This window comes from Ochotona princeps, chromosome 2 (genome assembly GCF_030435755.1).
Source record: "Ochotona princeps isolate mOchPri1 chromosome 2, mOchPri1.hap1, whole genome shotgun sequence".
NCBI classification, from domain to species: domain Eukaryota; kingdom Metazoa; phylum Chordata; class Mammalia; order Lagomorpha; family Ochotonidae; genus Ochotona; species Ochotona princeps.
This window is the reverse complement of record NC_080833.1, coordinates 164,435,524-164,450,398: the sequence shown is the minus strand read 5'-3', so window position 1 is coordinate 164,450,398 and position 14,875 is coordinate 164,435,524. Positions and strand designations below refer to the sequence as shown.

Here is a 14,875-nt window from a genome sequence, read left to right as displayed (position 1 = left end):
AGAAATTTTCACAAATTTTATTCTGAAACATGATCTAATCTTCCAATCAGGTATCTTAAAATGAACTGATTCAGAACTACAACTCAAAATCTTTTTCTACTAAAAAGTGATTTACAGGGAGTTAACCAGATATTTCAGCTGTAGTCTTTGATTAACTGATTTGATTTATTTCAAAGGTAGGAGGTGAGGGGAGGGAGTGGCTGCTGGGCTGGGGGCTTGGACTTCACCTGCCAGGAAGTTAGCAGGAAGCACACTAGAGTCTCCAAACACCTAGTCCCCTCAACTGGACAGTACTCTTGCTACTCTAAGTTACTTTGAACATAAAACAGAACTATTATTTTGGTCAAGAGTCAGATATATTAGGAGTTTAAAACAAGAGAACTAGAAATGGTTAGAGATATTTAAGAATCCTAAAGAACACATAAAAACTAGCAGTAATAATTATTTGTGCTGTTTGGCTAGATTCTTAGAGACAGCTTCTATTTGAAGATCAGCATAACATGACGCTTGCTTCAAGCAGATGATGTTTTTTTAATTACAAAGTCAGATAAACAGAGAGGAGGAGAGACAGAGAGGAAGATCTTCCTTGTGATGATTCACTCCCCAAGTGAGCGCAATGGCTGGTGCTGTGCCGATCTGGAGCCAAGAGCCAGAACTTCCTCCAGGTCTCCCACGCGGATGCAAGATCCCAAAGCATTGGGCCGTCCTCGACTGCTTTCCCAAGCCACCAGCAGGGAGCTGGATGGGAAGCAGGGCTGCGGGGATTAGAACCGGCGCCCATATGGGATCCCCGCGTGTTCAAAGCGAGGACTTTGGCGCTAGGCCATGGCGCCAGGCCCAGATGATGGGTTTTACAGCTTCACATGGTAAGGCAGAGAGAGGACTCTGATACAATGCTTCAGGAATGTGCAAATTCTGAGTTCATGATCATTTAAATTTGAATTTCAAAATGTTTTATTTATGGCATGACTTTAAATTTAAAGTCTATTACATTATTTTGGTCCTGCCAACAGCAGATAACAAAATGGATGATATTTCATCAGATGTCTTGAAATTATTTAAAAATATACAGTGCCTTAAAACTACCTAAAAATGAACCAAAATTTTAGGCAAATGATTTTATTTCTGAGCATACAAATAGCTCCAATTGGTTACTGATTCATTTTGAGGGGTAGAGAAAGATAAGACAGAGCTGTCTACTAGTTTGCTCTCCAGATGCCTGCAGTGGGAGCCAGGACTTCCCTCTAGGTCTCCTACACAGATACGGTGAGACCTTAAAATACCTGGCCCACCAGCGCTGCCTGCCAGTGTCCGCATTAACAGGAAGCTGGATTCAGGAGCGGGAGCTGGCGCTGGCAACCAAGCTCATGTACTAAGAGACGGGACCCAAGGCCTTACCGGCAAGGCTAAACGCCCACCTTGGTTATTCTTTCTGAGTTACAACACTAAGCACATGACAACTGAAAAATGCGTGTCAAGCCACCAAGTCACGACACGAACTGTAAGTTAAGCATTCTCATCGCTTACATTTCCAAAAGTAAAAATATCAATTTATAAAATTCTTTTATCAGTAGGAAACTTAAAAAGTCCCTTACAGATATGCAGTTAGGTATTACTTTTGAGAATTCCCATTAGCTCATACTTCGAGAAAGACAGAATAAACTTGGAGCAGTTAAAAAGGGCAATTTCTCTTACCTTTCAAAAGCAGGCCATGAGGTCTCCTCACTTAGCTCAGAACCATCGCTGCTACCTACAATCACAAGTTGTTTCATGTTTAGAATTATTCTTCCAGTAAGGGTTTCATAAATTATCTATCTGTGCTCCTGACATGAAAATCGCATTGCAGGGGAATATTCACATTCTTTATTCTAATATCATTGTTGCTAGGTTTATATTACAACACAGTTGATAAGATTACATAAGTAACAACCTATAATTCAAATTTTTCTACTTTTCGAGAATACATACTGCACATTTTTTCAGGTGTGTCATAATTTAGGATCAATATTATAAAATCCTTAGCGGTTCATGGCATACTTCCTTTAATAAAGAAATTTGCTACTACCCTAATAGCTCACTACCATTAAAGAGACAAGGTTGAAGAGGCTGGTATTCCTAAAACAAAAATAAAAACAAAAACCAGAGTGATAACAACGTAACACTCTCCTTGGCCAGTTAACACAGTGGTGAGCTGGGACCCTTTACAACGGGCTGGACAAACACCAGACAGATGAATTCCGAGAGTTCAAAACAGCTTCAATGGATTTAAACGTTACCTGAAAGATAATCCTGGCTCTCAACAAAACTAAGATGAGCAAACATGTCAAGAAGCATTGCCTCCCAGACTTAACAATGAGGGTCCGAGAACCACACACGCCGACGCGGACTCCGTGAGCTGGTCCTTACCCAGGACCTCTCCCATGTATCTGAAACGGCATGAGTTAGCTACCCTTCCTGGGGTGCTCAGGGAACAGGCACACAAGCTTTGCTTTTTAAATCTGGACAGTGTGGCTGAGATGAGGAACCACAGATTAGCTGCTGGTGGTCCTTGCGTCTTTTGACTTCCAGCATCATGTGATGTGTGGAGCCCAAAGTGGGTATCAGTCTAGGTTATCCAGGACATATTTTCCCTTTAAGAAAATGTTTGAGGTCACTGTCTCAAGTCCTGGCTGATTTTTAAACGGTACTTTCTTGAAACCTTCAGGTATAGGTTAGTATTATACATGGAATCTACAGCTAAGGGATAAACTCTGTATGTGGGTCAGCACCTATCATTTCCTGGTAATAACATTTTGAAAACAAAAATACTGAAAGGCAACTGCTTATGTGTAACATTGCTTCAAGGGTGAGCAATCCCACTGCTTACCAAGTACTAGCCTTGGCATAACCAAAAAGAGTAGCACAAAGGCGAACACTGGACTTTTTAAAAAGTCTCCAAATTGAGACACTAATTACAATTAAATAACTACATTTACTTTGCAATAACCTAAAGGTAATCTAGAAAAAATAAAAGCTAGATATGCTAGAGAATAATCGTGGCATACGAGTGGTGACGGGTGTGGTGGGTGTTTGGTGCAGTAGCTAAGGCACCACTTGGGAAGCCTGAATCGGACTGCCGGAGAGCCAGGGTTGGAAATCCAGCTCTGCTTCCACTTCCAGCTTCCTAAAATGCACTGGGAGACAGTGCTGAAGACTCAAGCAGCTGCGTCCTGCAACACACGGGGACACCTGGACTGAGTTCCTGCTTCTGGCCTGTGGACTGGCCCAAACCATGGTTGTGAGCGTTTGAGATGAGGGCCAGCACTCTCTCCCTCTCCCTTCTCCGTACCTCTGTCTTTCAAATAAACAAGTGTGTAAGTATCTTCTTACCAAGTCGGTTGTACCTGTGGGGATGGTGCTTGTTTGGTCTGGCAGTTAACGTCCCACTTGGAACAGTCACAGTCCAAACTGGAGCACACAGGTGTGAGTCCCAGATCCACTCCCAACTTCAGCTTCCCGGCTACGCAGCCAGGGAGGCAAGAGTGGTGGCTCATGTACTTGGGGCCCCGCACCCATGTGGAGACCCTGACTGAGTTTCTGCCTCGTGGCTTCAGTCTGGCCCAGCTCAGACATCATCTTGATCCTTGCTTCTCAATGAATGAAAATTTTAAATTTCTTACACTTAGTGGATCTAGTATGCCGCTTAAAGCAAAAAATAAAATCTTTCTAAAAGAGGTTCATGGATTCATTTCAAAGGCAGAGAATGAAAGAGCACTTTCCATCAGCTGGTTTACTCCCCAGACGGCTGCAACAGCCAAAGCTGCACCGGCCTGAAGCCAGGAGCCTCTCAGGCCTGCAGCACGTGTGCGTACAACAGCCAGGACTCGAACCAGAGCTCACAGGGGATGCCAGTATTGCAAGCAGTGGGTTAACCTGCTATGTGACAGTAACAGTGCCGTAAGTGGGTTAATCTGCTATGTGACAGTAACAGTCCTGTAAGAAACTTTTAACTGAACAACTTTCTTTCACGCAAAGTTATTCTGTGTACTATTTTGCAGACTAAATTTGATATTTCACAGGTGCCTTAGAACATTAATAAAGAAGCATTTCAGGTGATCAACACTTTCTATTGAAGTTTTATCATTCAGTCACTGGTATTTACTAAAAGGGGACATCAGAATGTAGTGCTGCATGGAGCTGGGCAATGCCGCTGTCACTGTTTTCAGGGTGTGGAACTGTCCGAGCTCGTGCAGAAGGCAAGGGGCCTAAGCAGGCAATCTCCTTTGGCGTCTCTTCCCATTAACCACTTATCAACATCGAGACCGTCACACGAACACAGCAAGCTTGGCTTTTGAGTGACCTGGTACTTAACCAAAAAGCCAATTTTCTCCTTTATTCCTTTTATAAAATAAAAACCACATAGATTATTTTCTCATGGGGAATTAAAATGATCAAAGACTCAAGAAAACAGAAGTTTAGAAGTTGCTATGACTTGGGGCTCGGCAGTGTGGCCTAGTGGCTAAGGTCCTCGCCTTGATCCCATATGGCTGCTGGTTCTAATCCCGGCAGCTCCACTTCCTCTCTATCTCTCCTCCTCTTAGTATATCTGACTTTGTAATAAAAATAAAAATAAATCTTTAAAAAAAAAAAAAGGTTGCTATGACTTGAATATGATTTGTCTCTAGCCCCTAAATTCCCGAGGTTCAGTCCTCAGTGTCTGATGTTAATGGTATCTCAACTGCAGAAAGTTAATCCCATTAGGAGCCTTCAGAGGTTGCTTCTCTGGGAAGTGACCAGGAGTGGGCAGCCGGGTGGACTGCTGGCTTGAGATGAAGAGAACAGACATCAGACAGAGGATCATGGGGTGAGCACTTGGTGGGGCCGTGGCCAGAGCCTGTGCTGTGCTGTCTGCACTTCCACATATCCCAAATGTGAGTTAAGCATACCCCTTTCCTTCACAAAGTAACCTGTCCCAGGTATTTGGTCACAGTAGTAAAAAGCTAATATAAAAGTAAAAATAATCCCGTTTTCATCTGATATCTCTTTCTTCCCACTCTCAAATCCACGCCATGGCGGGTTTTTACCTTCACCATTTATGAAGCAAGTCTTGGACAAGATGACCGACATATGCCTTGCTAAGTGCCTTGGTCAGTTCCATATTCTATCGTTATTCTTCTTTCCACATTGGACATCACTACATTGGGTGCAGCTTTCTTCCTGAGAGCCTCTCTGCAGAGCCATGCCACACTGACTGTCCCCCCGTTTTACTGGCCCCTCTTCCCTTCATAATCTGATATGATGGCACATTATTCTCTGAGAACTAATTAGTCAGGGCCTGGCACAATAGCCTAGTGGCTAAATCCATGCCTTGCATGCCCTGGGATCACATATGGGCACTGATTTGTGTCCCAACTGCTCCACTTCACATCCGGCTACTTGCCCATGGCCTGGGAAAGTAGTCAAAGACTGCCTAAAGCCTTGAGACCCTGCACCTGCATGGGAGACCGGAAGATGTTCCTGGCTTCGGATTGGCTTCAGATTCGCTGTGCCTACCTGGGAGTGAATCAGAGGATGGAAGATCTTTCTGTCTATAAATCTGCCTTTCCAATAAAAATAAATAAATCCTGCTCCTGGTCATCCACACAGGATACTGGGACTGACTTCAGGACTCTGAACTTTGGTCAGGTCTGACCCAAGCTGTTGCATGCGCTTTAACAGAAACGAGAAAAACCCAATCAGACCTCTCCATGTGATTAAGTTTTTCCCTTAGCTATTTTTTTACACTCCCCCTGGGGGCCCTCAGGAAGTCCACATGGCATGGAATATGTTAACCCCTAATAACTTCAAAGACCTTGCCCCACTTAGCTACACATTCATAAATTCAACAAGTATCTGATATCTTTATGGAGACTAAATCTGTCCACAAGAGAATTACTGATGCAGCCACCACGCAGGAACACCTTCCTGCCCACAGAACATCACTCAGTCTTCCCTGTCTTGCCACAGCACCACCATCCAAGTAACTGCTTAGTCCAAATAGAGTCCCATTTCAGTCCGAACTTCGCCCCATCTCACATCCAATCAAATAAACAACAGAATTAACCAATTTAACCAGCTCACATTCTATTTCCTTTTTGTTTTTGTCAAAAGCATCAAGCACCTTAAAACCATATTAACTTCATCCTGTAGCTGTCATTTCGGTTTTCCGCCACTAAATTTTACTTACGGTCCCATTTTGTCTAAATTGGAACCATCTGAGAAAACTAGTCTCACCGATTGATATTCCGCTGGAAACAGTGGAGCTTTCCGCGTGCCCTCGAGACGGCGCGTGGGGCTCCATGACGCTATCGTCCAACAGATGTCTCGGCCCTGCATTTGGGAATGTTGCACTCTTAAATTCTGCGGTGTTCATCTTATGAATGAAACTGCAAACAAAGAGATTTTCAACAAGTTTTATGCTGCTATAATGCAGGACAGAAAAGATACTTATAAATAAAGATTCAGAATTTAGAAGATCCACCTGTTTCCCTGAACTAACTTGAAAACTCTCACTCGCACATTTTACCATGAAAGTCTCAAAATTAGTTGAGGGAAACTTAGAGAAACCTGGCTGTATCTGTCCACACGGCCAGAATGCATTTCATTTTCATCTCGAGAATCAGGTCCCTTCAAAATCTGCTTTTACAATCAATCTTGGTAGTTAATAAAATTTTTCTCAAAAATAATGGTAAAGCTGAATGGAAGAACCTTTTGAGAAATGAAGGCTGCAAAACTTACACAGCTGAATAAAAAAATTCATTTCCTTTGTTTTGTAGTTACTTATAGGAAAATGGTTAACTGATCTCCCTTAGGAGGAAGGCGCTATTGGGAAAAGCTCATTTCTCAGTTCGGGGGAAGGAGGGAACAACACTCCCACGCAAGCAAAACGTGTTTTACTGATAGTAGTTCTTGTCATAACGAAGAGAGGCAATAAAACCAACCCCAGACAACTTAAAACCACGAAAGGTAAAATCAAAATGCTGACTTATAGCCCAAGCTGTGGCACTTCCTGTGTCCATGCGCAATCAGATTCCGTGGGGACGGGGGCGTCTGTGGGAGCAGGGCCCCCTCGGCTGCCATGCTCTTTCTGCCGCTCTGCGGTGATGCTCCCACGTCAGGACCTGGGGGAAACAAGAGCTATGCTGGGGCGCGCTTTGCCACTGGAGGAGAAGAGAGAGACATTTTCAAAAGAAACAGCTTCAAACAATTTCTTTAATCTTTCAGATTACACAAATGGCTTAAGCTTAATATTAATGTTAGCTTTATGTAATGAATGGTCTGGAGGATGAGAAATACTTTCTTCCAAGTCTTACAAACAACATTTATCAAACAATACAAATCCATTATTTTCTTTCTTGCACTAAGCAGAGGCAGTGTAAATATTTTTCTTGCTAACAAATGAAGCAGCAGAACTAAGAGCTCAGCCCTGAGAGGGCGGGGAGACAGCGTGCGAGTGCCCTGGCTCAAGCGCCCGCCTAACACTGGCATCCTATCGAGGCACTGGTTCGTGTTCCCGCTGCTCCACTTCACACCCAGCTCCTCCTAACGGCCTGGGCAAGGCAGTGGAAGAGGGCCCAAGGGGCACCCATGAGCAAGACCTGCAAGAAGCGCCTTGGCTGCTGGTTTCATTCTGGCTCGGCCCTGGCTGCTGCAGCCAACTGCCTGTTTCTTCCTCTCTTTAACTCTGCCTTTCAAACAAATACATCAACCTAAAAAACAGAAAGCAAACACTTCAGGCCTTCCATTACAGCTATCTGCACGAGGCACTCTGAGCCTTAGGGTCAGTGCTCTGTTGACACAGTGCCTCTGACTCACAGCACAGGCTTCCACTTAGATTGGAGTCAAGCACTCCATTTCCACGTGATGTGTGTACACTGCCATAGTTTAGGCTTATGGATATAATTTAAAAACAGTGAGATACATAAAATACTGCTTTTTAAAAGATGCTTTTTATTTGCTTTTATTTTTCAGAAAGACAGGAAAAGAAAAGGAGAGATTAAGGTTATCCGTCTTGGGCCCAGCGGCGCGGTGGCTTAGCAGCTAAAGTCCTCGCCTTGAACGCCCCGGGATCCCATATGGGCGCCGGTTCTAATCCCGGCAGCTCCACTTCCCATCCAGCTCCCTGCTTGTGGCTTGGGAAAGCAGTCTAGCACGGTCCAAAGCCTTGGGACCCTGCACCTGCGTGAGAGACCTGGAGGAAGTTCCTGGTTCCCGGCTTCGGATCGGCACAGCACCAGCTGTTGTGGTCACTTGGGGAGTGAATCCTTGGATGGAAGATCTTCCTCTCTGTATATCTGACTTTGCAATAAAAATAAATAAATCTTGAAAAAAAAAAGATTGTTCATCTTCTGGGCCACTGCCCAAATGCTTGCAATATACAAGGTTGAGCTGGAGAGCAGCCAGGAACCCGGAACCCATACTGGATCTCCTACACGGGGACCAGGGACCCAGGACTTGGGTTATCATCTGCTGCCTCCAAGGTTCATAGTAGGACAGCAGATTAGAATCCGAGAAGTAAGGACTCCAATCTTCACTCTAACATGGGACACAGATGTCCATGCTGTGGCTTAACCCACTGTGCCACAATGTCTGCTCAAAGAATGAGAAATAAGACTGTTTTTGAAGGACTATACAACTGTAATAATACGTGGGAAATCAGTGGGGAGAGGGAGCTTGGGAAGAGGTTGAGGGGGGAAAGCCCAGAACTGTATCATAATATAAACAAACATATAAATAAAATGAAAAATAAGAGCATATTTAAGATGTTTAAAAAGTCTATTTATTTTATTGGAAAGGCAGATTTACAGACAGAAGGAGAGACACACAGAGAAAGATTTTCCATCTGCTAGTTCACACTCCAAATGGCCTAACAGCCAGAGCTAATCTGATTTGAAGCCAGGAGCTTCTTCCCAGTCTCCCACAGGGGTGTACAGTCCTAAGGCTTTGAGCTATCCTCCATTGCTTTCCCATGCCATAAGCAGGGAGTGGAGCAGCCAGGACATGAACTGGCACCTGTATGGGATGCCAGCACGTGGAGGATTAGCCAGTTGAGCCATCACGTTGGTCCCAAACTTAAGATTTTAAAATGAAAATTTTTTTAAGCTTAAAAGGAATTTTCACCCACTTAAAAGGTAGAGTATGGGAGTGGGTTGGGAACAGAGGCAAGTACATATGAGAGAGGATAAATGATCAGTATTACACCTGCTGGGTTATTCCCTACAAGACCGTAATAGCCAGAGCAGGGTCAGGATGCAGGAATCCATCCCAGTCTCCGACATACGTGCCCAGGTGGCAGTGACTTGGCATCCGAGCCACTGGACACTGCCTCCCAGCTGCATCAGCAGGAGGGTACGACTGGACCCAGCATGCTGACACAGGATGCAGGCTTTCCAGGTGGTGGCCTACCTGCTGTACCACAAAGTTGGCCCCAAACACCACTTCAGAATGGGAAGAAGAGCAAATGTGAGAGCTTAAAGCTGAGCTGCTTCCTTCTGCTTGGAATGCTCATCTTTCTACTACTGTTTTTAAAGATTTACTTATTTTTATTGCAAAGTCAGATATACAGAGAGGAGGAGAGACAGAGAGGAAGATCCTCCATCCAATGATTAACCCTCCAAGTGACCACAACAGCTGGTGCTGCGCCGATCCGAAGCCAGGAACCAGGAACTTCCTCCAGGTCTCCCACGCGGATGCAGGGCCCCAAGGCTTTGGACCGTGCTAGACTGCTTTCCCAGGCCACAAGCAGGGAGCTGGATGGGAAGTGGAGCAGCCAGGATTAGAACTGGCGCCCATATGGGATCCCGGGCACATCCAAGGCGAGGACTTTAGTTGCTAGGCCACCGCACCGGGTTCCCTACTGTTGTTAAGGTACATTATTTCATATTTTACTAGACAAGTTTCAAATATTCAAATATGAAGCTTAGCTATTATTTCTTCAATAGTTAGTAATTATGCTCCATTTTGCATTTTTATTAGCTGTGGTAAGTACACAGATCCTCACAACACTGCAACAGGTAAACTGGGAAGACTGATTTTTATATTTTTGGTGCTTGGTCCAGGATTAAAGTAAACATCAGAAAAATAAGTTACTAAAATTCACTTGCTGAAATTGCTCAGAGGACTCTAATTTTCCATTGAGAGCGCAGAAAAGTATACTGTCATCAACACTCAGCGCCGAGGACAACACATTCTTCAAGGCTGAGTAGGAGACGCACGAAACATTCACTGCTCGTCACACCTCTTTTCCTGACTACGTAGCATTATTTTTGTGTTACTGACAACTGTCACAAGCCAAGGTTCCAATGAAAAACAAGCCCGGAAAGGAATGAAAGAGCTCAATACCCAAAGTAAATTTTGCCCAGAATACAAGACGTGCTAAGTACTTACTTACCTTGGAGTTTATTCTTTTTTATTAGGCAATCTGAGTTATGTGATAATGAGAGAAACCAGGCACTAACCTACTAGATCTTCCCTGGAGGCAGCTGACCGTGGAGTGCTTGTTCCTGGTTCTATCTTTAATGAAAGCCTGGATTTTATAAAGACAAAACACATCAAATAATTAACACTTAACATAAGTGTTAGTTATGTATTTTTATCATTAAAAAACTAAAAGCATTTTCGTGAAATAACCTAATTTACATATTTTTTCCACAGTGACTTTTTAAGCTGTTACGTCTCCTTTACAAAGCTGATGTTATATTTATTCTAGGAAATATTAAGGAGAGAAGAAACATTAAGAAGTAATATTTAAAAACAAAATCATCCCAGCTACATCCTAACAATGCTTGATGATTGACTAAAAGACAATTTACCATAAGTCTGTCTGATACACTTAAGTTCAGGAATGTTCACATACATTGCTAAATATGTTATGTTAAATATTATGCAAATTATTTTTATAAACTCCATCAGATGAACTACTGCTTTGATTGTTAACACTGAAATTTTCAAAACAGTTTATATAACTAGCTACTTGACAAACCAACTCACACAGCTCATCGAAAGAAACATACATACAAATAAAAAGGCTTGTCTGAAAGCTAGGCAACACCTGTCATGGGTCAAACGTTCTTAGTTGCTACTGAACTTCTGTTTAGAATAACGTGCTCAGGCTTGAGTACGACAGCCGAAGAGATTAGGACTCCTACAAGCGAAAGCAATTTTAGGATGCAGGAGCTGTGGAAAATAGCTGGGTCTAATGTATGAACTACTGACATTATCTGAAAATCAATAAAGATTACTGAGCATTCTAACTACTAGAATTTTTAATGAACCAGTAAAACACATGTGATATTCATAATTATAGCCAAATAGAGATTATTCTAATAACTTAAGAGGGAATTACATATTTGCTCATAACTTCAATGATCTGAAAATGTGGAACATGTGTACTGAACAGATGTGTGACCAGCCAGAACACTCTGTTCTTTTCATAGTGGAGTTCACTTATGCAGGTCACACATAACACGGCATTCACTTCAGCACGTCTTCTTTGAACACCTATCTGAACTGCAGGCTAAGGTGAACGAAGCATCTGTGCCCTTTTGCAGCTTACAGTCAGGTGGACGAAGAACAAGAGGGTAAACCCAGTAACTACAACTTCCTAACACAGCACTCAAGCAGAACAGCACGGGCAGCGAGTTTACGTGTAGACTACACTAGGATCGCAGCGGCAGAATCTCCAAGGGCAGAGCACTGGAGGGCACTGAGTGGCCGCTGCTCAGGGGCGTCGCCGAAACACGGCCAGTGCTAGCCTCGGAAGAGTCCTGACGAAAAGGCACGGTGATAATTTATATTATATGCACTATTCGCCAATAAAAGCGAAGTTGCTTATCTTTAATTGGACAAATGTTTGTGCAAATCAATCCAGTTTGAAAACTTGGGGAAAACTGGCACAATCAAGCTAAGTAATTTTTCAAAAAGATTAACAATTAAGCTAAAACTAAAAAATGAAAAGCTTCAAGAGATATAAGCCCTTGAATAAGATTTTTTTTATTATAGCTCTTCTGGCTAAAACAAACGCTTAGCAATTATGACATGAAATAGACCATCAAAATAAAGTTAGTGCCTAAAACATCCCCTTGTCCTTGAGCAACACTGTGAACGGGAAGAGGAAGGCATGACTGTCAACTATGTTAAAAGTGATTTTTATAAAATCTTAATAAAGGGCTTATTATGACAGAGAAAATAATATAGTGCTGCCTGGAGAAACATGCCTCTTTCTATCAACCCACAACAACTGAAAATAATTTCAAAGATGTGTCAAAAATTATCATGAAGAAAGGATTATATTGGAGAATGAATTTCCATAAAAATCCAATGACTGCACACAGTTCAAGTTAGAACTACCAACCATCAGCTCTCTGCAATTTAAAAGAACCACAGAACAGATACTGGTGTATTGCAGGATTAAAAACAGATCTATGCACTTTTATCATTGCTAATATGACCCTGGATGTGTGGGAAATATCGTCGAATGTGTTTACACAGGAGACAAGTTCATACAAAACACTTGTAAACATCCAACCTACTTGTAATTATCGTCTTCCACAAACTTCTGCAGTTCTTCTATATACTGAACAGAATTCAGGTATTTCTGAACATGAGGCAACAAGGGAATGTCTAGAAGGAGATCACAATAAAGTAGATCTTAATCAGAACGTCAAGGCCACACGGCATCAAAATTCAGAGTAATTCCACAAAGACATCACTGAAGCATACTTCAACGCGAAACTCAAGGCTGTTTAGAAATCACAGCTACATGCTGTTTGTGTAGAGCTAAAAAGAAAACAGAACCTCAAATACAAAGTCCTTCTATCTGAGAAATTTCAAAGGAAAAATTTGGGACTTCATTATGATTTATATTCCAAACTCACAAGATGTGAAATTTTTATTTTCTCTTAAAGAATAGTAGTTTATAAATCTGGTTCCTCTACTAGATCCTTCATAGATTTCGAACAAGATTAATTTAAAATTTCAACTCCGACTCAGGTTTATGAAAAGAACAGAATTAGGAGTTAAAATTCTAACAACATACACACACACATTTAGGAACATTTGAAGTCCTCTTATAAATGCAGATGCATATAAATAAAGTTAGCTTTAAGACAATATTAAAAATAAATCGTATAGTCACTATTTTTAAATAAGCTGAAACTTACATATTAGCTGCCCTACTTCACTGTCAGCACAGAGCACCCATTCAGAAATCCTCCTGTTAATCACTTCAGTTTACCTCTTTCTAAACATGTCAATCCACAGAATACACCTTGTACAAAAGTCGATTATTTACTCAACACTGAATAAAGAAACTCAGTAAAGGGTAGGCACCGTGGCACCAGTCAGCGCACCCTATATTTGAGTGCCAGTTGGAGTCCATGATGCTTTGCGTCCCAGCCAGGTCTGACTCAAGCTCTTGGCGAGGCAGAAGAGCCACCAGTACTATGACCGCCTACACCCAAGTGACACTCGGATGGAATTTCAGGCTCCTGGCTTCAGCCTGGGTCAGCCCTAGCAACAGCGGTCATGAGGGGAGTGAACCAGCATGCGGGAGATCTCTTTCTCTCTCTCTATCCCTCTGCCTTTCAAACAAAATAAAACAAATACAAAATAAACTAAAAAAACAACCAAAACTCTTAAAAAAAAAACTAATGTCACCATGATACACGGCCTCAGTTACTTTTTCACTTGAAAAATAAGAACTGTTAAGTGATAGATCGGAGCACTACAAAAGATGAAGATAACAGGATGGAATTTAGTGAACTATGAAGGGCTTAACAACCACGCAGTGTAACATGAAGTACTAATGTAAATATCAGACGCACTGTCCCCCAGGCACTCACCGTACTCACAGGACTGTTGTAAGTCAGAGATTATCCGAAGAATGTTATTCATTAAATTTGATCTTTGCTCATTTTCTAGAATGCTGCCAGTTGATGGGTATGCTGAGTCGATGTACGTTAAATCTGATAAATAGATCCCTGAAACAGAATGGGATAAATAGTGTTTTTCTTACTTGCATTTTGGAAGACTGTGACACACTGAAGGGGGAAAGTGTTAATTGACAGAAAAACTGCAATATACACCATATTCAGGGCATGTTAATAATAAGTTGAAGTTTTGCTAAAACTTGACAACCGGGAGCCTAGATTTCCAAAGCATCGGGGTCAGACAGCAAATAACACACTCTATGTAGATGTCTTCTACTGTTTTCCAACACGGTTTGAGGCTAAGTTCAGGAACCTGAGCACAGGACTCAGGCATGATGGCCTTGTGGCTGAATCCTGACCTTGCATTTGCCAGAATCCCTTATGGGCTCCGGTTCGTGTCCTGGCAGACCCGCTTTCCAGCCAGCTCCCTGCTTGTGGCCTGGGAAGCAGTGGAGGATGGCCCAAAGCCCTGGGACCCAGCACCCATGGGGGAGATCCCGGAGAGGCTCCTGGTTCTAGATCAACCTATCTCTGGCCATTGTGGCCACTAAGGGAGTGAATCAGCAGATGGAAGATTTTTTTCTCTTTAACTCCTTCTCTCTGTAGATCTGACTTTAACATAACATAAAAAAACAAAACAATTTTAAAAAATAATCTTGAGCACATATGGGACTTAATGCAAAGAAGCTGAGCTCTTGAACTACCTCTGCCTGTGACTTGATTGTAACACAGACAGTTGTTTAAATTTGAACATTAGTTTTTGTAACCGTACAATGAGTATCATCTTAACACGTTATAACCTGAAGAAGTTAAACTTTATCAGCTTAGTCACTGTACTATACGTGTAAATTATTTGATATTACTGCATTATTACTTGTGTTGAGCTGAGACCCATCTTTTTTGTCTTAACTAGCAGAAAACAGTCTCAA

The 14,875-nt window shown here is 42.4% G+C and overlaps 1 protein-coding gene across 2 annotated transcripts in view; it reads right to left on the bottom strand.

Moving 5' to 3' along the window:
- The window catches only part of RALGPS2 (Ral GEF with PH domain and SH3 binding motif 2), a 138,589-nt gene that overhangs the window by 17,179 nt on the left and 106,535 nt on the right, over window positions 1-14,875 (bottom strand). For both annotated transcript variants that reach the window (XM_058660718.1, XM_058660719.1), the window contains exons 9-14: window positions 13,860-13,997; window positions 12,549-12,639; window positions 10,476-10,543; window positions 7,004-7,139; window positions 6,253-6,404; window positions 1,696-1,750 (exon numbers count right to left, since the gene is read on the bottom strand). In XM_058660718.1, the coding sequence (XP_058516701.1) occupies window positions 1,696-1,750; window positions 6,253-6,404; window positions 7,004-7,139; window positions 10,476-10,543; window positions 12,549-12,639; window positions 13,860-13,997 (640 nt within the window). The remainder of the gene's footprint in view (window positions 1-1,695; window positions 1,751-6,252; window positions 6,405-7,003; window positions 7,140-10,475; window positions 10,544-12,548; window positions 12,640-13,859; window positions 13,998-14,875) is intronic.